Source organism: Lepisma saccharinum, chromosome 11, assembly GCF_977018435.1.
Source record: "Lepisma saccharinum chromosome 11, izLepSacc3.1, whole genome shotgun sequence".
Taxonomy (NCBI): Eukaryota; Metazoa; Arthropoda; class Insecta; order Zygentoma; family Lepismatidae; genus Lepisma; species Lepisma saccharinum.
In genome coordinates, this window is record NC_139239.1 from 49,794,364 (window position 1) to 49,819,832 (window position 25,469).

Consider the following 25,469-nt stretch of genomic DNA (forward strand, 5'->3'; position numbering starts at 1 on the left):
GAAATTTCGAATTAAATTTTGATTTTCCAGAATCACATCATCGAATACCACAACAGAATTTTCTAAACAGTGGTCGAGAGGTTTAATTTCTCATCCAAATGTGGCTATACCCAGTCCCTTATACAATTTCATGAGTTGCTGGTATTTTGGTTGTTCTAAACTTTTTGAGAATACATACAGGTGCCTATTTTTCCAGTCTAACCAATTAGGCGCAAGCAAGAAATTATCTACCAGCAGTGTAGTTTTACCACAACCGGATGGGCCTACAATAAGACACCTAATATTGTCTGGTAACAACTCACCATTTTTTTACTAGTTTCTACTAACTCTGGCAAACGTTGTACAACGTTCCAAGTTGGTATCATAGAATCACCTGGTTTGCCTCTATCCAACTTTTTTCTGGCAATCCTAGCCATTTTACATACAATTTGTTATTTTTTCTTTAATATTTTTTCAATAAGATATGTATCTGGATATTTTGTTTTACTGAGTTCCTCTTCATAAAATCTTCCTTTCAGTATTTTATTATAATTATCTTTTAATATATAAGTATACCTGTTGCCTGGTAAAACTCAAACCACTGTAAACAATTCGGTGCTCCAATTTTTTGTGTAACTTTTCTCAAATAAATGCTTAAATTTACTAACTCGCACCTTATCTCCTATTTTAAATCTGGGTTTCTCTGTTGTGTATTTATACTTATGACAGTAAACAGTAGAAATCAATTGTTGTTCATCAGATTTAGTTACCTCGGCAGGTTTCATATGTATGGTTCTATGCATGGAATTATTGTAATTATGTACTAGCTCAGGTAAAATTTCTACCCATTTATAGTTACCCTGTAAAGTAAATTGTTTCCACATGAGATTTTTTAATGTTCTGTTGAATCGTTCTACTATACTTGCTTTAAGATCACTGTATGTAGAATAATGTTTAATATTATGTTGATTCATTAATTTGGTAAATGTGGAATTGTAAAATTCTTTTCCTCTATCTGTGTGCAAATAATTCGGTATCCTACCTTGCTCGAAAATAAATTTGAAAGCTTCAGCGACACAAGTTGCTGTTTTAGATTTTATAGGAATTGCCCATGCATATTTGCTAAATGTATCTATCACGGTAAGTAAATATTTGTAACCATGATTTATCTTATGTAAATTTTTTAAAACCCCCGTAGACATTTCTATCAGATCACCCTCCCACAGATCATCTATGCTTTTTGTTACCACAGATAATCGTTTGTAATTACGACGGGCTGGTCTGTGTAATTCATTAACTATACCTTGTCTAGACATCTAGTGCGAAGAGAAAATATTACATAAAATCATCATGAACATGTCAAAAATTAATTTATCACCAGTTTCAATATGAAAAAGCGATAATTGTTCATCCTCATGTATTTTATATTTGTTGGCAGATTCATCCCAGTATGCTATAGGTATTCGAACTGCTTTGTGTATACCATCTTTTCTTATTATAGTAAATTTGGGAACTTCGACATGTTTTATATTATTTAGAAATCTAAACTTCAAAAATCTAAGTTGGCCATCAACAAAAAATTCGTGTGCCTGTGCGTACGGGTATAATTTGTAAACATTACCTGCATTAACATATGTCCAGTGCCCTCGAGTGTTTGGAATACTTTGTAACCTAACAATTTCCATAGAATAAAACTGACGAGAATCTGCATCGTCTAATCTGCTTAATACCGGTTCCAGGTGTTCGCTGATAGTACGAACCAACTCATCGTAACCCGCTTTAATTTTCACATCCACATATACCTGTTTGAATTGTTCTTTCAAATCATGCAATTTATTGGCAAAATTCGATAAGTTCGATTCTTGTGCTGCTTCAATGGTGCTAATTTGCACCTTAATGTTCGAGATAATCTGCTGTAAACTTTCTACTAGTTTCAATTTCGAACTCTGGCTAGCGAGATCGTGTACTTGATTTCTGATGTCCATAAATAATAAGTTTAGTTCATTGATTATTTGGTTGGTGGGAAGATTAGCAACAGTTTCTTTGATTTGTGCAATTTCCCCCTGAATATTTTTAATATCTTCAGATTTGAGTATTCGATTTACTGCTCTCTTCATGGCTCTTATTTCCTGTGAAGTAAGCAACCCTGCTACAGTATTCTGAAGTGTGGTCAGAGTTAATTTTACAGCATCCAGTTCGGTTGCATCTGCAACAGTTTTCAAAATTTCTTGCAGTTGGGTTATGTCATCTTGAGTAGGCGTAGATTGCTGCAGTGTTTCTAACTTATTCTGTATGTCATCTATGAGATGGTGGAAATGAGATAATTCAGATTCGGTATTGAGATTTTCTAATTTAGCAACTTGTTGTTGTACTAGGGCTAAAGTTTCGGTGATACCTGGCAATTTTGATTCCAGAGTTTCCTGTACAGTAATTAATTCATTTTTCATAGTTTTAAGAGTATCTTCGATGTGAGCTATGGTTGCTTGTATCTTACCAAAATCCTCAAAAGTTTCCAGCTGCAATTTAATGTTTGTTACACTACGAGCAATGGCATTGAGTTCAGTAGATGAAGGCAAATTATGAATAAAATCTTCCAATGTTTGAAGTTTGGTTTGAACTTCGGTTATGGCTAAATGCAGTTCATCTGTCTGCAGTTCTATTTTAATATTTTCCAGTGTAGGAATCTCGAAAGATTGAAACTGTTCTCGTAATTTGGTAATACTCGCATTTACTTGTTCAAATTCCTCTTGAGTTTTGATACCCTGAACAATGGTTTGCAGTTCGGTGCGAATACTATTCGCTTGCTCGTTTAATTGCTGTTTCAATTGTTCGGTATTGGTTATCTGCATTTGTCGAAATTTATCGAGTTCATTTTTTAATTTGGCTACACTTTCCTCCAAGTTTTGAAGATTGTCTATTGAGGCTAAATTGGTATATTTTTCCAGTAGAGATTTGAGTTCTCCATCAATTTTTACTATGGGGTCAATCAATTGAGTTTGAAGATTTGTGATTTCTGCTTGTATATTCACATTTAATGAATTTTGTAAAATTAATAAATCTGATTTAAGTTTTTTTAGACGTTCATCTAATCTAGCAATATCATTGGAATTATCCGGTATTTCCTGTCTTCTCCTGTTCCCAAATATGTCCATAATATATTTGTTATTTTATTTATTTATTATTATTTTGTTTTCGGTATTTTATATATTTCATAAATTCATAGATTCATAGATTATTTTTATTTCGATGAAGAGAGGAATTAATTTATTATACTCCCCAATTGTTTCAGCATACAGGAATTCACCTGCTTGCACTTCGTATGTTGTGTCGGGACTAATTGCATTATGCTTAATTCTATACAAATTCCGACCTATGTGCACAAGTGCTGCATTGGATGGAGAGATACTTATTTGCATTTTCCCACTGACAGGAATTTTATATGATGGTTTGTTATTATTGAATACATATAATTGTTTCCCTGTGTCTTCATCAATTTGGTACCAGATACTATTTAGATGAATGATGACCAAACTTCTCAGTTTACTAAGAATATTTTTTATAATATCCATGTTGACTGGAATTTTCTCTTTGTTGAATATGTTGTTTCTTAAACCCAAACACATTCATTGGCATAATTAGAAAATATTTATATGGTTATTTTATTAATATATTTGCATAAAATATGTTGAGGTTTAGGATTCTTCTCAAAACTATAAAATTTTAGATAATTAATTATTTTAACAAACCTCTTCTCTCAACTTCCTAATAATATAAGAAATAAAAATTAGTACACATATGGTGATATAGAGATATACAAATACAGGATCTTCGGTTCAGATCTGAACCGAATAGATGCTGGGGTATTTTGCTAAAATTTGTAATAATTTATAATATTTTTAACTTAGCACTTCGCTTTAATTATTGATAAATAAAATTTTAGTAAAAGTTATAAAGAGATTTTGAGTATATTACTGTATAGGTGTACACAATAAAAATAAACCAAAATTTCGGGGGTAGCCTAGAACAGAAGTGGACCGGAAGTAAACCGGAAGTGGACCGGAAGTAACTTAGCACTTATTTTTAACTTAGCACTTCGCTTTAATTATTGAAAAATAAAATTTTAGCAAAAGTTATAGAGGGATTTTCGAAAATTAGCAATTTTGCACTATGAAAATTGGAATTTGAGCTTTGACTTTTTTTTTGCGCTTGTATTGTATCACTTTTGTAACAGTCAAAGTTCGATTTTGAGTATATCACTGTATAGGTATACACAATAAAAGTAAACCAAAATTTTGGGGGTGGCCTAAAACGTACCGTTTACCCTATTGCAGTGGCATTTATAGCAGAACTACTTATTAAAACAACTTTAAATAATTAAAGAAATAACCTTCCTAAAATCTAACACTTAACATTATAATTACTTACAAGTAGAGTCACGAATACTTCCTGGGGTCGGTGAAATCAGAAATGTCAATGAGTACACTCACCTCAATTAGTACCCGGTAGTTTGTTTCTTTATACACCATATTTGCAGAAGATGCAATTCAACTTACAAGTGTATCAATGTACGCTGTATAAAACAGATCATATTACTAACTTCGTTGACCCTGTACATATTCATAATAAAGGGACAATCGCAATTCTGTCAATTGCAGTGTGTAAAAAAAAAGAAAAGAGCCCAAATCCTGTAGGTAGATAGGTTTGATTTATTAACTTCACTTTTCTGCCACTTTTGGCAATAGGGATGAGTGATAATATGATGAAATTGATGAAGGGACACTCATAAGGAACACCTATGTCCAGCCCATGATTCGAGCCCGGGACATCTGACGTCGTAGCGCGCGCTGTTCTATCAACTCCTCCACGAAGGCCGGCCCTTAAAAACCTGTTAAATTTATTAACGTTATCAGAAATGTTATGTTTGTGGTAATATCTATTTACTATTGCTATGTAAACTTGATGAGGTTCGGACGTGTCCCATGTTGGTCCCTATGAAAAAAAAATGGTCATCCTAACAACACTTAAAAAGGTAGGGAGACATTTATATGGAGCAGAAGAATTGCCGTGGCTCGTGCTTCAGGCCATTGAACCTCGTGGCGTAGGCATCGGAATTACGGACGTCCCTGGCCTCCCAAATAACTCTAATCTTCACTCGTTCGCTGTTATTTCTCGATCCATGCCGGCGTGTCCTTCCTCGTCCACTACCTCTAGTCTTCCCGCTCCGTTCCTGGATAATTTACATTTTTTTAACGGGAGAGTTTGGGAAGGACTGGAAACATTTTGCCACGCGAGCTACTGACCATGATCCGCGCTTGTCGTTGCTCGCACGAATGCACACGTGTTTCAAATTAAAAATAACGGAAAGCAGTTGGCGGAATTTCCTTGAAAAGAGCGTAATCGAATTCGGTACCTCTAGGACAGGCATTCGAGAACTTTTCAGTCGGAGAGAACCATTCTGCAGTGTAAGTTCTCTTGTTGAAATAAATATATATGTATATATTTGTCTGGTTTAACGAGGCCATAGAAAATCTAAACCTTACTAGCTAGCCAACATCACACTTAGTGAATCTTCTTGTTGGAAAAGGATATACATATATGGTTTATTGAAGCCTAACTATTGCAGCAAAAGGTTTTATAACTCCTTGCCTTGACTCATTCTCGCCCAACAGGTCGTGGCTTGCGCCGAGTTGATACCTTCCTGGAGATGACGCCTGCTCGAAAAAGGTTTATAAAAGGTTTTAATCAAAACATTAGGTCTACTAACTAGCCAGGATTACATACGTAAGTTTACAATTAAGAAAACTCAAATTTAAGAATGCATTTGTGTCACGCAATAATAAGGAACAAATGTAGCATGTTATTAATGCCATAAACAGTATCGGCGATTGGGTGCCAAAACTTGGGGGGAGGGGGCAAGGACAGTAGGACGGCTTACTTTTATTGAGAGACAAGGCTTAGCATTGAGAGGCCATAGTGCGGGTGCAAAAGTGGGGGGGTGGGGGGCAACTACCACTGACCATAAAGTTCAAAGAATCGTTAGCAACCTCTCTTTAAAATAAAATAAAATATTTCAGAAGTGAATTAAATATTTCCCACCTTGCTCGCCGCCTCATGATCTCTTTACCAGTGCCGGATTAACCATAAAGCAAATAAAACAGCCGCTTTAGGGCCCCAGGAGGGGCCCCGCCAGCGGCCTGTGTGAGAGCTATCTTGGACAGAAAAAAACAAAAGTTTAATATAATAAACGATTGATATCGATAACAGCTTCTTCTTTGGAAGAATCCTAAATTAGTACAAAATTAGTTGTATTAAGTATTTAAACTCTACCTTCAGGCAGGCGCACAAATATAAATCCACCACACATACCCATTTTTGGTCGCTTGCGTGCACGCACATCAATCTGAGATTAGAAATGGGAAGGCAAACTAAAGGGTGAGAGGTCCCGGAGGGGGCCTCCTTGTTTATCTTGCTTCAGGGCCCCAAAGGTTGTTAATCCGACACTGCTCTTCACCGAAGGATTCGAGTTCGAATCCAGACGTTGACATGGGTGTTCCACTGTGAGTGCTATGAATTTCATTTAGTCATCGTTCTTCATCACAGTGTAGAGAGACAGAAAACTGTAAAATAGGAAAAAAAACAAGTGAAATAAAATACTTCTCCAGGTTGATGTGAAAATTAATTTAGAAATGCAGGGGAGAATTTAAAAAGTTTACTTTGCCAGTTTCGACAATAAATAAGACAGAGCCGATAACGAGACTGCATGGGCGTATATATAGTTCACGTAAGGGGGGGGGGATTCAACTTTTGGTATGCGTAGGATTGCTTTACCTCATAAGTGAAAATCCAGGGCACTGCCTACCGGAAGCTTGTTGGGGATTGGGGGGGGGAGGGTTTGCTGGACCCGATAAAGTTGTGTGTATGTAGTCACAGTCACGCTACTTAGTATTGATACTTTTCTGTTCATCTTGTGTCAAATAACTTGAGAATGTTACAATGTTTACCTGGTTTTCTTGCACTGTGTTTTTAAAAACAGATTTTCTTTAAGAAGACTCGAGGGGAAAAAAAATATAACTGATTTGACAGTCCCAATGTAGTTTCTTATCGCAGAAATTCCGAAACTTTCAGGAAATTGCAGACATTTGGTCTGCAGTCCCATCTGGTGTGTGAAATTACGTAATTTCCTTCCCATCCATATCTCGTCAATATATGTCTCGAATTTAGGGAAATGAAATAAGTCCGAAGAAGTTGGACCCGTTGAACCCTCCCCCTCCTTAAATACGCCCATGAACGATAGTGATAACGCTGTCTGTCGCCTTGTTATCAAGACGTCTTAGGTTCGATCCCCGATGAAGGTACACTTCATAGTGTTTCGGAGTGCAATGTAAACTGTCCAGGAGCATGAACTTCACTCGGAACATTTTACCACTTTTATAAACGAGCACTTTTTGTTCTCAAAACCAGCACCCAGGTGTTAGCGAGCGAGAGGAACCACTAAGGTATCCCGGAGGCCCCTGCTTTACTGCGCAGGTTGATTGATGACTCACGTGTTGTTTTGCAGAACCTAGGAACGCCATAGTTTCTGTTGGCTGCCCATGTGTGTTGGCCAACACAAGCGAAGACGAACCTTCCTTTTTCTTTTTTCTTTTGTTACGGAGGTCGATCGTGAGATTAAAGTTAAGGAAACGCAGGATATGGAGAGAAGGGGGAGGATATGGAAGGGTCTGAAATAAACAATTGCTACCTGTCTGCGTCGCTTCCTGTATTATGAGGGCGAACTTGGGGGAGTTCTTGTTTTCTTTCCCCGCCCCCTTTTTTTTTCGAAAACTAGCGACAGATGGGCATGAATGCTGTGGAAGTTAGACGGGTACAATATTCAACAGGGTGTCTACCAGTCAAGAAATTATGTTATGGTCAAGAATTTTTGCTATTTTTTTTACAGTATAATGAATTTACATTATTATATACCTGTACTGGGATTTGTTAAAATTGAATATTTGGAAATCTAAAATTGTATTGAGTTGTGATTAAGATTTGTTCAATTTGTTTCTAAAGAATTACATTCTTGTATGTGTTAAGTTTTGTAGAGGTATGAAATTAATCTGCGTTAATAATTAAGGTAAGTCTAAATATTTTATTGAAGTACAGCCTCAGTTTTCCCTTGTAGGGATTTTTCATTGAATAAAAATATATATTTTCTTAATTTCCAAGTATACCTAAGTAGACTACGATTAAATAAATGTTAAGAGAAAGTGGGAGAAAGGTCAAGAAAAAAATTTAAAAAAAAAAAATTTTGGATTTATTTTTGTGGACACCCTGTACAAGTATATCGTACCAAAGCTCCTACAGGGCCTCTCCGATGAGTGGTAGCGTCGTCGTCTTGTAATCAAGGGGTCCCGGGTTCGATACCCGGTGGAGGCTCATAGTGGTTCGGATCCCACTTTAAACTGTACGTCCAGTCCCGATTAGCCTTACCGTGCATAAAGTGGACTTAAAACACTAACTCAATCAATCAAAGTTCCTACAATGGAATCGTAGCAAGGAATTCTGGGTTCGAATCTTCTATAGAGCAAGGGCTTTATTTCATTGCCTGTATCTTCGTGTTTTCACGAATTCAGTGCTCATCCTCGCCACAGTAAATCTACAGAGGTAGAAAAGCGATGTATAATAACTGAAAATTCAGATGCAATGGGTTCATAGTCGTAGACCGCTCCACATTAGTTTGACGGGAAGTTGGTGGTGGTGGTTTTTGGGCGGGGGGTATAGAGAACCAAAGGTACGAATACAAAAATAAGATGTAGAAATCTGTGAAGAGAGAATGAGAGATGTGGAAATCACACACTCTACGTTGATAATATACGTAAAATTTGTGAATGTAGGTGTACGTATATTCATTTTATTTATTTGAACAATCCTAATTCAAGGGCCTCCCCGATGGCGTAGTGGTAAGGTCATTGCCTTGTAATCAAGGGATCCTGGGTTCGATACTGAGGACAAGGATTATGCACATTTATAATGAGTGGTTCTTTAAATATTCAATTAATTCATTCTTGTCACTGAACATTCCAGCCCTGATCAGCCTTTCCGTTCATCAAGTGAAAAAATATATCCAATCCTCGTTCAAAATAAACTCATTTTGTACCAGGATACCATCAGCATTAAAAATAACGGAAACGATGCTCATATAATACTAATAATAGCAATTAAACCAGTATTATCAAGGCTGGTGCAGTAAACTTGCAAGAGTTCATTAGTGAATAGTTGACCGTTTGATTCTGAAAAGAATCTCAAATCTTAAATTTGACTAAGATTAAGATCTAATAGGCCTATTTGAAGATTGGATATGTACGACAGTACTGTCTTGAATACACGTTTGATTGGCGAACTCTTTGGTGCTCTTCGCTGGAGGCAATATATTGTCAACTTCATCACAACTTAACTACATCTTCGCGGTTAGCGAAAACTGGCAGATAGGCGAAGTGACTAAAACAAATCAATCAATCAACCAAATTGGCGACCTCTGTTGTTGACCGCGTTGAAGACTGCGGGCTTCCTTCAGTGTTTGTTATAATTTTACAGGTACACTGATTCTCGACAGGAACTGATCATCTTCAACAGGCAGCATTATTCCGATTACAAACCTCCTTTCCAATTGCAGGATTCGCCGGCCACCGTGGCGGAGTGGTTAGCACATCGTGCTACGACACCAGGGGTCCCTGGTTCGAATCCTGGCCTGGGCATGGATGTTTGTGAGTGTCCATTTATCAATTTCATCATATCATCACTCATCCCCATCTTCGCAAATTAGCCAAAAGTGGCACCAAAGGCGAAGTTAAACAAAGCAAATCAACCAATTGCAGGTTTCCGGGACAACGTAAAGTATGCAAATTATATGACTCAAAAATCCTTCACTTTATGAATTGGTGGTCTTCTGGCTATTTATAAATAACTGTGGTCCTTATAAGGCCACTTCGTCTTCGCCTTATGGGACATTTATTTCATAATTTTATGTATCTAGAATAGTCACACGTTTCTTAGCAACTGTTTGGGTACTTCGTTTCCCATTTTAAACTCTAGGGCTATTTTCGAGCCTGTATTTGTAAATGATGGACTTTGGAAAAAAATACTATCCATCTCCTCTCTTGCGCAGATGAGGATGCTGGAGGACAGGGTGCGCGTGGGATGTGCCATGTCCGTCCCGCGATGCCGAGATAACGAGAGGCACCCCCCGGCAGAAGAAAGTTGTCGGTGGGTTGGTGAACCCAGATGCCCGCTACCACCTTTGAACCAGGCCCTTACCAAATGCGGAGAGAATGCGATTTCTGGCTCCCTTGTTGCGGGGAGGTACAGCGCGGGATGTGGGTTGCAGACATTATCGGAGGCGTGCGAAGATGACTTCAAGGTCGCAGCGTAGCAGGGCGAAAGAGGAACATGTCTTGCCATAGTTATGATGGAAAACTTGTACGTGCTTCAAAGATGGGAGGTTACGGAGACAAGAATGGCGAACAATATTCCTCACTCTCTCTAAGTATGCTAAGAAATTATTTTAATCATTGTTAGAGTAGTTTGCTGCACGAAGTTTCGTTGGTCCTGATGTTAAGTCCCGGGTTCGATATTCTTTTTCAAGTTTCTTTTATTCTTCTGGTCATTTTACGTTGCGTTTGTGCCTCTTGGGTTAAGACTCAGCTGGATCTTTGGCCACCACGCCAGGGAAGCAGTTTTCGAAATTTCTTCTTCTTTTGAGAATCCGCTTAGAATTCCTTATGGAGCGGTTGTTTCCAAAGTGTACGCCGCGGCGCCCTGGGGCACCTTGGCTGGCTTACAGGGTCGTCGTGAAATGTTCCAATATTTTCACTGAAATGACATTACTTGTTAGTAAAAAAAAATGGTTTTAGATATAATTGTTCCAAATATGAGCTTATTTAGTATTTTTTACATATAAAATGTTTCTGGATTTAAAATATGTGTTTATTTTTTGACTTAACGCAAGAAACCTAACCGCGCTAACTGAGCGTTGTAAGTGTTAAATAGGCATACATTCTGATTTGGGCGCCGCGGAAAAATTTTGAAACACTTAAGGGCGCCGTGGAACGAAAACTTATATATAATAATCAAAAACAAAATTTTGTCAAGTATGTTTTACGTCCACTTTCTGCTCATGTAGGCTAATCGGGACTGGGCCTACAGTTTAAAGTAGGAAACGAACTACTGTGCAATGCTTCTCCACCGGAGATCGAACTCGGGACCCCTGTATTGCAAGGCGACAGATTTACCACTACGCAATGGGGGAGATAGGCGAATGGGGACTGGTCCTACAGTTTAACGTCGGATAGGAACCAATGTGTAGTGTGCCTCCAATGGGTATCGAACGTGAACGCCGTGATTACGATACAGGATCGTTACCACAATACCGTCGGGGATATAGGCTAATTGGGACTGGTCCTACAGTTTAAATAAAGTAGGAACAGAACCACTCTGCAATGTGCTTCCACTCGGGATCGAACCCGGTATACCTTGATTACAAGGCGGCCGCCTCGTGTGAAAGAGGGGTAAAAGCTCTGTCATGTTTCGATTAGTTGCACTACCTAGCCGTTGTGTTCATGTGTGGTCTTCATAATTCACTTCCACTATGCGATAAAACTTGAGTACTCTAGTTGCATTACTTGAAGCGGTGACGAGCAAAAGTACTTTCGCCGAAGTGGCACAAGTTGCTCGATAAATTTCCAGGCCAAGACGAAACACAAAGCCTTTCACACCAGATAGGAGAGTTCCCACGACGCGTTCACAGGAAATTTCGTGTCGGATGCGTAACGTTAATTGCAAGCGTAGCGCCCGTGTCACCTGTTTGCATAGGCAAGAAGGAAAGGGCAAGTTCAAGGTCGCAGGCGAGGAGCGTGCATTGTGGAGCCGTGTAATGTATGCGAGAGATCAGTAACCCAGTAGTCTGGTCTTCAGGTGTGTCGTTGTGGGCGAAATAGGATTGTTCTCGGTGTTGCCTTCTTCAGGTCTTCTTTACTCACGGGGTGCAAAGGGTGGCCCTTTATGAAGACACCAAAATATTATCCTCTCTTGCATACCTCTGTGTACAGCGCGGTACGTCGCAGTGGTCGCTGGATCGAATCCTGGCATGAGTGTTCATTGCGAGAACCCCTTCATTAATTTCATCATATCACTCATCCTTATAGTCGCGATTAGCCAAAAGTGGCAGAAAAAAAGCTACGCTAAATAACCTATAACTTTTTCTGTAATTTTAATATTTTTGTTGTGTGTGTGTTCATGTTTCACGTGTATTTTTTTTTTACTTTTCTTACAGTGTGTGTTTCTTTCGGTCTTTTCTTTTTTGTGATTTTTCTTTTCTTTGGTATTTTAATGTTTTTAGTTTTTATAGATTTCTCAAACTGTTAGTTATTAATATAAATTCGTAACATGTAAAGCAGAGATGGTCAAGTGGAAGAAAAAGCTTGTGCCTTAACTTTGCCATTCAAAACAAGAAATAAATGAATACACTCCTCACAAAAAGTTTTGAATATTGTTACATTACGCACAACTGGTTTCGACGTACTATTATATTAGGCAATAGGTGATAGGCATGGTGGCATATGGCGGCGATAAGACGAGAACGCCCAGCAGACAGACAGATACCATGTGTTGTTGCATTCCAAGGCCATGCCTATCACCTATCGTCTAACGTTAACAATATTCCAAACTTTTTGTAAGGAGTAAATAAATAAATATATAATTCAATCAGTCGATCAATCAACCTCTCTGATACGTACATAGTACACACTGTATGTACTGCATTGTTGCAGCCTAACGAGGCTCTGGCATCTATAGTCACAGCCAGTATCAACCTCTGTGGGGCGCGTGCTATGACCTGTTCACGTGTGTTTGTGATTGTCCTTTCAACAATTTCATGTTATCACCTTTTATCTTCATCTTTGCGATTGTACAAAATTTGCAGAAAAGCGAAGTGAAATAAAACAAATCAATCAAGCTTTCCTCATCATTCGCTTCATTCTTCAATGTCCTTCCTCATTTTCCCTTTCAACTCCATCCTTTTTTCTGACCACTCCTCTATTTTCTTCCTCACTCTTTTATCTTTGTTTTATCGTGCTTCCTATTTGCTCCTGCTTTCAAAATCTTATTCTCGATATGTAGCTTTCATCTTACATTTGGCTTTGTATTTCTTTACATTCTACTGTCTCTCCTTTGCATCGTGGATTTTTCGTTTTCTTTATTTGGATCGCAATTCTACGAGCATTATGGTAATCTAAACGAAAGCTGTATGCTAATTTATTTGTCCTGTTCTTTCCGTTATCTATCATTTCATGTACCCCATCAGAAGACACCCAAATTCCAACCAAACTTGTCTTCTGTGACTACTACCCAGTCTAGTATTACATATTTTCCAAAGAACTATATTGTTCTTTTTGTTTATTTTCTCGCTTTCTTTCTCTCTCCTTCTTGCTTCATTCTCTTGCTCTTTCTCCTTCCTCCTCTTGCGTTTTCGAGCTCTCCTTCTTGCTCTCTGTCTGCCTCATTCGCATTTTCTCTCCCATCTTTGCCTCTTTCTCTTTACACTTCTTTCTCCCCTTTTCTGTTTTTTTTCTTCACTTTTTCTCTTTAACTTTATTTCTCCATCTTTTCTGCTTCTTTCTTACTCCCCTTTTCTCGTCGTTGTTTCTTTCCCCCTCTTTTCTCTTTATCTTTCTTTCTCCCTCCTTTTCTCTTTATTTCTCTTTCTCCATCATTTCTCTTTATCTTTCTCAGTCTCTCTCTATTGGAGTGTGTGTTAACTATTATAGTAAATTCCCTGTAGAACTCTGAGGACAGTTACGAAATCACGTTTTGGTTTAGCATTTCCTGTGAGAGGTAAAAAAAAAAAAACACTTAAACCAAACACAGGATCCAGTTTTGCGAACAACTGAATCATCAAGTGAAACAAGACACTTGGGTGTAAAGTCGCTTCGCAGCCAAACAGGAATTACAGGAAAGCGTCCGGTAATTAAGGGAACAGAAATTAATCGCAGACTAAAAACCGTTACTTGATGGGGAACTTACCCAAAGACCCCAATAAAATGTGTCAGCCGAAACAATGCTGGTTCGCGTCCACACGTTATGCAAGAGGGGGAGGGGTTAGGAACTGCCATAGTGCATGCAGCTTATGCATACACATGTGACGGTATCAAGAAACCGGTTCGGTGTATTTAATTCCCAAAGCAACTTGGCAACATTGTTACTTGTTCACCCACACATTGAGAAACAGACAGTTTAACTCGGTTAAAGCTCTCGAAGGGAAGGCGCACCGAAGATACCCATCTTTCCTCTTCACGGGCATGCTGCAGTGGGCGGCAGAGGTCCAGCTTTTGTGGGAGGGGGCTACTGCCCCTGTCCCCCACCTGTAAAGATTGGTCTCCGCTGAAAAATTGCTTTGGAAGGAGCCGCAATGGAAAAATTTACAAATATGTAAAAATTTAGAAAATATAAATAAACCAACTGGAAGTTACATCTGAAATTCTATATAGGGAGGGCATCACGATGTTGTTAGCCACGGAACTTTAGTATATAAATCCGGGCCTGGTAATAAGCAAATTGTCCCTATTGACTTTTACATCTGTGCCTTTAAGAAGTTGAATGTGAAATTGTCTTATTTTGCGCCGTTTGCCACTTTCTTTAGCTAATCGCGGCGATGAGGATGAATAATAGTGCAATGGTTTCCTGACCATTTTCCACCATGCAATTTGACACAAAAATATATTTTAAATAAATCGTATACAATTACAATAACAATAAGTAGAATACTTTGATAAAATCACTTTTATGTTTGACAACGTTACGCAAATATAGAAAATAAATAAAATTGAAATATATAATTGATAGGCTTCCGAACTAACGTCACTCAATCACCTAGTTGATATCCCGAGAAAACGTCTAAGTCTTGGTCTGTTTGGTCAACTTCTGCCTCCAGATTTTCCATTGAATAGCATTCTTGCGGGATATCCTAGCCACTGTATTAGTTTCCTTCTGTTCTCTGCAAATGTTTGCATCCTTATAGAGATTTGCTAATACTACATGTAGCACGTTTGAGTGCCCCTGTGTACCCCTGTAACCAAAGAGGTACAAATATCCTGGGATCAGGAAAACTGATGTAGACAATTTTCAATTCATCCGAGAAATCCAACTAACGTAGAGGAAAAGTTGAATGCCCGCTTCATAAAAGAATATGAAATATTCATGTTAAGAAATTCAGGTGTATCAGCATTCGTGCAGGTGCGTCTGCAAAAATGCGTACTGTAGAAATACCATGATTGGTTGGCTTGGAACGCATGGACACCTGCCACAATCATGCAAGAAAGGATGGCATAAGGCATTTTGTGGAGAAGCATGGTTGAGACAATTGCAATCCATAAAGGCTGGTTTACATTGGTCGAGTGAGCGGGAGAGTTACTGGGACGAGTTCCTGGCCTGTCTGCTGGATTCGACCCTTCTATAGCGAGTAGCTGTTTACACACGTTTTACTAGACTCCAGCAAAGTGAGATAGTAGCTGCACTGTTTAGTGCTCTTTTCACAGATTGAACCCATCGACGTCGTTGTCGATTTAAAAAGAAAAAGTTCTGCAACGGTTTACACACTTTTATTCACGAGAAATGCACAATAATGCACAAGGACATATCTGGAAATAAAACTAATTTCTTTGATTTTTCTATTTTCGATCATTCTTGGTTGAACATAAATTCCTTATTTTAAATTTTATTTCTCCTACGCCAAATGCATCAAGTCTCATCTCTTCAACTTCATACACCCGTAGTTTATTTTGCTTGTTCCTATAAGCGACACAAATTCCATGGACACTCACAGACACAACACAACACAGGCTCTTTACTGCCCTCAGAAAGCGTTGACTCGGTCGAGTCGCTGTCCTCCGTGGACAGCCACTGGACTGTCCTGACTACTGGAGCGAGTACTGGCTCCAGTACTCTTCCAGTTGTTTACACGGGGAAAGTAACTCGCTTTACCCTACTCGCTCCAGCTACTCGACCAATGTAAAACAGCCTTAATACGTTCCGGAGAACATGTTTCTCAACGAGTGCTCCTCTTCTACATGTGTGTGCAGCCCGGTTCTGTACGGAATGGTTAGGGGAAGGCAATTACTGTTTGTGCAAACATCATCATTCCCCCACATCGTGATTGACCTAAAGAACCAGGAAAGCAAAGTAAAAAATAAAAGTGAAATGAGAGAAAAGGAAAATAAGTTATGTAAAACAACAAACGCCGAAATATAAGCATATGCATGATTTCGATTTTAATTAAGTTTTGTTATGTTCTAGGTTCGTGAAGGGATTAAAAGCAATAATAGAACACCAAGGGTTGAATCTGCGATCGTATAATTTTGTACTAATGGGTTCATTTGGAGAGAGATGTTGCTGGTAAATTATTTTAGGAAAGTCGTGTTGACACTTTAGTTTTTGGTTTGCCATTCTTCCTTTGTCATTTCGTGTTATTTCTCTTGATTTTGATTTTTATCTTTCTCTTTCTACTTGGTTTCTCTTCCTATCTGTTTGCTTTCCTTCCTATATTTGTTTCGCTTCTTATCTGTATGTTTCTCGTCCTATCTTTGTGTCTACTTTCATGTGTTGCTCTACCCTTGCTTCTCTCTTTCCAACTTTGTGTTTTTCTTTTCCCAACTTTGTGTTTCTCTCTTCCCAACTTTGTGTTTCTCTCTTCCCAACTTTGTGTTTCTCTCTTCCCAACTTTGTGTTTCTCTCTTCCCAACTTTGTTTTTCTCTCTTCCCAACTTTGTTTTTCTCTCTTGCCAACCTTTGTGTTTCTCTCTTGCCAACCTTTGTGTTTCTCTCTTGCCAACCTTTGTGTTTCTCCCTTGCCAACCTTTGTGTTTCTCCCTTGCCAACCTTTGTGTTTCTCCCTTGCCAACCTTTGTGTTTCCCTCACTATCTTTTTTCTTATTTTCCTACCTTTGTGTTTCTCTTTCCCTCCCTATGAAGTTCAGTTTGAGTACAATTAGATTACTTAACACTGTTGTTATCTCCCTCCAATAACTGTAACTGACATAATATAATGTAGGAACGCATCAAACAAACTGCAATAAACGTGGGAAAAGAATTCCAAGCTAAAACGACTAGACTTACTTCTCTTCTGTACGTTGCCGTTTTGTTTCTTCCAAATGAAGAAATCTTGTTTCCGTCGTGTTTCACGGCGAGATGACCTGCAAAATCCGGTTAATTTTTTTTAACAGTTTTGTGAAACTGGTACTTTTTCAACCCTGACCTTTCATAGCTTAATTTATGATTAAGCTTCTTTCTTTTCAAATATGTGTTCCTTCACATGACTCTCAGATGTCGCTAGTGAAGCAGGTATTTGTAAGGAACAACTGCTTTTAAGAGCTGTGATATAAAATACCTTAGAAAATGGTCGTAATATTGCAATTAGAGAGAAGACTTGAAGTGCTGCAATTGTAAGGCAGATCCTACCATTAATTTGCATTATCATATTTTGTTTCTATATTTTACAAACAAATTATTATAATTCAGAATAAAATCAATAGACTACGAGAGTCGAAAAATGAATGCATTAAGTTAATTTATCCATAAATCAATACATACAGTATACATTATATACATATAAAAGGCATAGACTGTACAGAAAACTGCTATGGCAGAATGTAGATGCTAAACTACCCATTTCGTCTCCCCGATGGCGTAGTGTCAGTGTGTCGCCTTGTATTCACGGTGTTCCGTGTTCGAGACCCGGTAGAAGCACATTGCACAGTGATTCAGATCACACTTAAATCTGTAGGTCCAGTCCCGGTTAGCGTAATTCCATAAATCCCCAACGGAGGATTTGGGATTTTCATGGGCCCATTCTCAATACCAGGACATTATATTGTTGAGATAAATATCCCCTCATGGAGCTGCTCTGTGGTTCACCCAACCTCTGATAAAGGAGTACCTATTCCCTGTCCCAGGTATATCTGGAACAGGCGAACGAAAACTAGTATCTGCGCAAGTAGTGACGCTCCACCAATGAACATATGAGAGGGAACGGGATTGCGTGAAGGGGAAAAGCGACTGCACTTAACCAGCCTTCGCAGCAGCGTGTACTGCTTCGCTCTGCCCACTCGACTTACTCCCCTTCTCTGACGGTATGCGCGGGTCTTGCTCAAGAGATAGCTTGAACAGGGTACAGGGAAAATGATAGCCATTGCTTCCATCGCATCACCAGCGCTGTCCGTCTTGCTCTCACCTTCTTCGTTCCGCCAAGAGCGAGACACTCCCGCACAAACCGGAAATTCGAGGCTGAGTAGGTGCACGTGTCCAGACTCTTCCCATCAGGTAGACATTGTTCTTCCTCCAGGCGATGGTAATTTTGCCTCGTTTTTTATGTTTCCCCGGCATTGTCTTCCAGCATTGCGTGATCTGGAGGGCCGATTAGGCTCATGAGCAATTGCGAGAACCTCATCATTGCCTGCCTGCGTCGGTTATTACCTGCGATTGTTATCGTTTTGTCACTTTCGTTACCAACACGAAGTTGGCATACGGCAGGCGTGCTGTACAATAGATGCTTCTTATCTCTGTTCGTCTGAATTTAGTTGTTTGTTTTTCTTCTTTTTTCTAGTCGCTTGTTTGTGGTATTTTTTCGTTTGCTTGTGGTCATTTTTGTTTATTGTTTCTGATCATTTTTGTTTGTTTCTGATTTTTGTTTATTGTTTCTGATCATTTTTTGTTTATAGTTTGTGGTCATTTTTGTTGTTTATATTTTATAATTTTTGTTTGTTGTTTCTGATCATTTTGTTTGTTTGTTGTTTCTGATCATTTTGTTTGTTTTTTCTGATCATTTTGTATGTTTGTTTTTCTGATCATTTTGTATGTTTGTTTTTTCTGATCATTTTGTATGTTTGTTTTTCTGATCATTTTTATTTGTTGTTTCTAATCATGTTTTATTGTTTGTGGTCATTTTTGTTTATTGTTTGTGTTTTTTTAAAATTTTTCTGATTATTTTTGTTTTTGTTTGTAATCGTTTTTAAAATTTATTGCATTTAGGATCATTTACATTTCTTTCAGACTTTCTTTAAACACTTTATTTATTTAAAATTTATTTCATTCTGTCCTTTGTTTCTTTCTCTTCATATCTTAAATTTTACCTTTTCTCTGTCTACTCACTTTTTATATTTCATTTTTCTCTTTACTCTTTCATTTCATTCAGTGTGCCGTACGTTTTTCCTTTCTTTCCTATGAGTAATATTAAAGCCTCCTGTTGGATGAAGTTTAATTAATTAATTAATTTTATACTCTTTTCTGCCACTTTTGACTAATCACGAAAACGATAAATGATAAGATAAAATTGATGAAAGGATAATTCAGAAATATAGTACAGCGACAGCAGATAAGACGTCATAGGAAGATCTGAGCTTCTGGAAAACCAGTTGACGTGTCTTCGGGATCCAATCCGGCATGAAGGAAAGTGTCCATTGCAGTTCTAGACTTGTGAAACACCCTGTATTGGAGAATACCAATCAGACTTTCCTTAACATGGAAAGGCAACTTCAATCAACTCTGCAAATCTTACAATACTTGGATACCATCTTAGTCACAGACTTTACCAGGAATCGAACCTGGAACATCCTTCATCCTCTAACTATTAGGTTAACAGGCAGTCCATTGAACAGAAGTTGTCACAGATTATTAGCGCAACAAGAAGAGTTGACAAAGACAGCCTTGTAAGTTCAATGGCCCTATTTGACAAGGACAAAAGCATATGATTTAACAGCAGTAACGTAACAGTTCTGGATCTGTGCGAAAAAGCATTCAACTATCTCTTCATCTGGCGTGCACCAGGAGAAAGTTGGTGTGCACTTGCCAAGGTTTTTCTCTAAACGTGAAGTGACTGACAATATTCTCACCTGAATGGTAAGCACTGCACTGGAGGAGAGGCTTCAGGGACGGGATATACCGAGTGTCCGCGGTGGCTCAGTCGGTAACGCGTCTGGCTACCATGCTAAAGGTTCCGGGTTCGATCCCCGGCCGGTTCAAATCCGGGAACTTTTCTAACGATGGAAGCGGCCCCGGCGCCCACCCAGCGTCGAATAACATGGGTACCTGGGGAAACCTGGGGGGTAAAGGCGGTCAGGGGCGTGGTGCTGATCACATCACCCCCACTCACGACCGGATCAAGAAAGTGTGGGGCGTTACCCCCACACCCCCTATACGCCTTCATGGCGTGGTGCTAAGCACAGGGGAACACTTTACTTTTTTTACTTTTACAGAAGTCTTTCCCTGATTACAAACTTTATTCATATCCGCTATATGCAATGTAGAGATGTGAAAGTGGTGCCAAAATGTTGGAAAACTAACCAAGTTTATTTGTTGCAGGTTTCAGTAATGTGGCTGTAGTGTAGCAGTGTCAGTGCCAAGGAATCCGGAATTAATGCTCTTGATATCGGGGGCATCTTTCCATACAATGTTGCTTGGACTTGACAGGATTTGGGAATGAAGATAATTCCATTTTTTAAATACCAACTTATTGATGGCAGATATTCTAGACGAAAGAACTCCGTACATTTGAAAGTTCCTCTGCACTGTTATTGGTGACCGGGTCTCGTGATACCAGAGGACATGCTGAGCTTTTTCCTGATTTGTGAACATTTCCGGTTTTCTGGGCACTGACACTGCTACACTACAGCCACGTTACTCAAACCTGCAACAAATAAACTTTGTTAGTTTTCCAACATTTTGGCACCACTTTCACATCTCTACCTTGCATATAGCGGATATGAACAAAGTATGTATTCAGGGAAAGACTTCTGGGACACCCGGTATTATCTAACTCTCTGTTATGATTAATTCACTAGTAGTGATTATGTATCTATATTCCCGATAATTTTAGATTATTTCTTTAAAATAGCCTTACAGTTTCGGCTACTTAGAGAAATTCATGAATTCTATTATTTTACTGATGTACGAAAAAAGTAAAAGAAAAATGCAATAGGTATAGACATGATATAACGTGCTAAACATAGTAAAAGCTGATGTTCAGCTTACTTCTAGATTACTTGTGTCAAAATGTTTCGTTAAATAAATGTAGTTTTTGCTGGAAGTGCACAGAAATATTTTACCACGGAATATTTTATTAAAATGAAAGTTTTTGAAGAGTGTAGCATCTCCTTCAATCAAGGGTTAACACTTCCGTAGAAAAAGCTTTGAACGTGGTAAAATAATCTTGACAAATGCTTACCAGATGTACTTTTGCCTCCACGAAAGTGTAACTTTCACCCAAGAAGAATGTACCATGTTGAATGTTACCGCGAAAAAATGTACGTGGCACAATTTTTCACAGCGAAAAATGCACCGGGCACAATTTTTCACAGCGGAAAATGTACCGGGCACAGTTTTTTCACAGCGAAAAATGTACCGGGCACAGTTTTTTCACAGCGAAAAATGTACCGGGCAAAGTTTTTTCACAGCGAAAAATGTACCGGGCACAGTTTTTTCACAGCAAAAAATGTACCGGGAACAGTTTTTTCACAGCGAAAAATGTACCGGGCACAGTTTTTTCACAGCGAAAAATGTACCGGGCACAGTTTTTTCACAGCGAAAAATGTACCGGGCACAGTTTGTTTAAAAAATAATTCAAATAGTTTGTTCGAACACAAATGCTTTAGCGTTTTTTGCGTAATTTACGAGGATAATAACGTCTTTGATACTACTACTATTATTTTATTATTATTATTATTATATTATTATATTATTATTATTGGTACGTTTGTCCTGGTACTTGCCTCCCCCACCCGACAAAAAATCGTGGTTGCGCCTCTGTACAATACCAATCTAAATCATGTATCTTTCAACTGCATCGTGCCGTGCAGTTGCCTATTAACCTCGTTTGTTTCCAAATCTCGCCCAGGCGTCATCTCCGGCATCAGGTCTCTTGGATGCTGCCTGAGCAAGATTCGTTCCTGCGAATCTAAGCGGAAACTCCAGCAGCAATATCTGTCAACGGGGAAGGAGGCAGCGGACCAAATAAAGAGCTGCTTTCACTTTTCAGCGCCTTGCACAGTGTTACGTCACTTATTAACGGAATAACAGGGCATTCGGTTTTGCATGAGGTTCATCGGAGCCTTTCTTCATTTCCTCTTCACACAACGGTTTTGCTTTTAGAATAAATTTGGGTTCCGCACACTTCATTGTTCGGCGTATCATAACAAGAGTGAAAGGAGAAAGTGCCCCTCTTTATGTGGGCACTAGAAATTGCGAAGGCATCTCTTCCTTAGGTGTGAGCGGCATGAAGGAATTAATTAATCCATGATACTGGGTTCCACCGTTTGTTTCATGATTAGACTGGTTGTCTTAATTCTGTTGTAACTACAATAGAATGAGGTTTTGTTTTATTAGGTCCAACGTCGTCGCTTTGTAATCAAGGGGTCCAGGGTTCGATACCCTGTTGAGGCACACTAGCGAGAGAAAGAGAGAGAGAAGAAGAAGAAGAAGCAGCAGCTTCTCTCTCTCTCTCTCTTTTCATCTCTTTCTCTCTCTCTTTTCATCTCTTTCTCTCTCTCTTTTCATCTCTTTCTCTCTCTCTCTTTTCATCTCTTTCTCTCTCTCTCTTTTCATCTCTTCTCTCTCTCTTTTCATCCCTTTCTCTCTCTCTTTTCATCTCTTTTTCTCTCTCTCTCTTTTCATCTCTTTTTCTCTCTCTCTCTTTTCATCTCTTTTTCTCTCTCTCTCTTTTCATCTCTTTCTCTCTCTCTTCTCTCCGAGAGAGAGAGGAAGAAGAAGAAAGTATTTCCTTTCTCCTTCCTTTTTTCTCATTCTTTTTCTCGTTTTCTTTCTCTTTCTTTCTTCTCTCTCTCTCCCTCTCTCTTGCCTCTTTTCTTCAACACCCTCTCTCTCTCTTCCAAACTATCTCTATCTCTCTCTCGACACGGCACAGTGGTTCGGATCCCACTTTAATCTGCAGGTAAAGTCCCGATTAGCCTTTCTGTGCATAAAGTGGACTTGAAACTGCAATTCAGTTAATCTTAGGTAGACGCCGGCCTCCGTGGCGGAATGGATACATAGCACATCGCGCTACTACACTAGGGGTCCCGGATTCGAATAACTGCATGGGTGTTTGCGAGTGTCAATTCATCAATTGCATTATATCATCATACTCCCAATCTTCGCGATTTGCCAAAAGCGGCAGAAGAGTAAAGTAAAATAAACCAAATTAATCAATCAATCTTAGGTCCACAGATACTGTAGGTTAATCGGGACTGTGTTGATGGAGTATTTTAAGGACAATTTGGGATGAGCCGGCCTCCGTGGCGGAATGGATAGCACAGCAGGTGTTCCGGGTTCGAATCCCAGCATGGGTGTTCTTTGCGAGTTTTCCAATCATCAATTTCATGATATCACCACTCATCTCCATCTTCGCGATTAGCCAAAAGTGGCAGAAAAGTGAACTAAAATCAAATCAAATCGATCAACAATTGGGGAGCTACTTGAAAAGAAGCAGCCTACTCTGGTTTCGAAAGATAGAACATATTTCAGACAGCGTATTTTATCTTGATTGGATACGCATACCTTGCTTGTACAGTTTAATGCACAAGTATTGTTCGGGAAATTGTCCAAGACTGTTTTAATTAATTTCTCTCTTGCATCCTACGTGTTTTTAACTTCTTTTTTTTGTATGCTGTGCCGAGATTTCAACAGCTAGTTTGGCGTTTTGTTTCAATCGTTTAAGCTCTCATTGCTGAAAACTGAGAGAATAAATATGGTGGTGGACAATTTGCTTGGTAACACTTATGCATCTCACTCAACAGCACGGAAATCTCCAGATGGCGTTACATTTTCTCTATTAAGAAAGATTATCATTCAAAATCAACTGGAGACGTAGTTAATTCCTTGCTCAACTTTAATTAAACAAAGTTGGCTAATTTGTGATGTATTTTAAAAAAAATAACTGTATTGTTGATTATGCTACTCAGATAAAATTTATGAAAATAGGTTAATTCAGCTGCAGATGTTAAGCAATACTCTTCTGTGTGGTGATGCAAGATCTCTTTTTCTCGTTCCAGACTGATGAGACCGGAGGAGAGCGGGATGAGTCTGACTAACGTCAGCAACTGCCGGACGGTGGACAAACCACGTGACCCCGACAGAACGCGAGATTTGTTCGGGTTGCAATTAGAGGTGAGTGCCTTGTTTTTATAACTTTCTCTGACGTCACAGGTCGGTTACGAGGAACTCATTTTTCGGTTCCTCTTCAGAAAATTTCCGCTTTCGAAGCGGTCTGCCTTTAATTTGGAAAGTTATACCACCAAACCGGAAGATTTTTTTTTTACTTACCTGTAAACAAAAAGCATTGAACAGTCAGGAGCAAAAGTCATTAACCGTAGCTAGAGAAGTGTGTCTGAATTGTGTTTTTTTAACTTGTAAAAAGATTTGATGGCATTTCGGCAATCATTAGTTGCTCTTTTGTTGTGTAGATGTCACTTCGTCCTAACTGCATCGCTTGCTGTTTTACACATGCATTTTGGAAACATTTTTATTGCATGTGCTACTTTATTGATTTGTTTTATTTTACTTCTCTTTTCTGCCAGTTTTGGCTAATTGCGAAGATGAAATGGAATGGTGTCAAGCTGAATCTGATGGAAGGACAACAGCAAACATATATAGGCGTAACACGACACAAACACCACAGATGATTATACTGGCCGTGGATCAAAACGCCCGAGCCTCATCTGTTTGATGAAATTCAGCCCCTTCGTGGTTAGGTTAGTCATGTAAGGTTTAGTTCTCTTACGCCGGCCCCCGTGGCGGAGTAGTTAGCACATCGCGCTACGACGCTATTGGTCCCGGGTTCGAATCCCGGCCTGGGCATGGATGTTTGCGAGTGTCCATTCATCAATTTCATCATATAATCACTCATCCACGTCTTCGCAAATAAGCCAAAAGTGGCACAAAAGCGAAGTAAAATAAAGCAAATCAATCAATCAATCTTAGCATATGTACAATGCAGTGTTTTGGGCATTGACCAAAAAGTTATTCTTTTTGCTAAGAAAAAGGAAGGCATACCGCCATGACGTCAGAATACGAAGTATCTTCAATCTGGGTGTGATAAGTGAAACCCCGACCAATTGATTGATTTTGTGTTTTAAGTCCACTTATGCATAGTAAGGCTAATCGGGACTGGACCTAGAGTTTAAAGTGGGATCCGAGCCACTATGTGCCTCCACAGAGTATCGAACCCGGGACCCTTTGATTACAAAGCGACGACGTTACCACTGCGCCATCGGGGAGGCCCAATAGAGAGACCCAACATAGACGGACTATATAGCCACGTTTGATTGATTGGTGCTCAGAGTGAAATCATTTTATTGTGACGATGAGCCCAATCATATTTATTGGCCACATCAGCTGTAGCGTCCTTCAATATCCCTTTCTGATTAAAACTCCATCTAGAGGAAATTCTATCCTTAATTATTGTGCATAAGAGT

At 38.9% G+C, this 25,469-nt stretch overlaps 1 protein-coding gene across 1 annotated transcript in view; it reads left to right on the top strand.

Moving 5' to 3' along the window:
- Positions 1–25,469, top strand: part of LOC145994793 (ras-GEF domain-containing family member 1B) — an 802,930-nt gene that overhangs the window by 119,083 nt on the left and 658,378 nt on the right. Inside the window, exon 3 of the mRNA XM_083131080.1 lies at positions 24,048–24,162. Within this exon, the coding sequence (XP_082987206.1) occupies positions 24,052–24,162 (111 nt within the window). The 5' untranslated portion in view covers positions 24,048–24,051. The remainder of the gene's footprint in view (positions 1–24,047; positions 24,163–25,469) is intronic.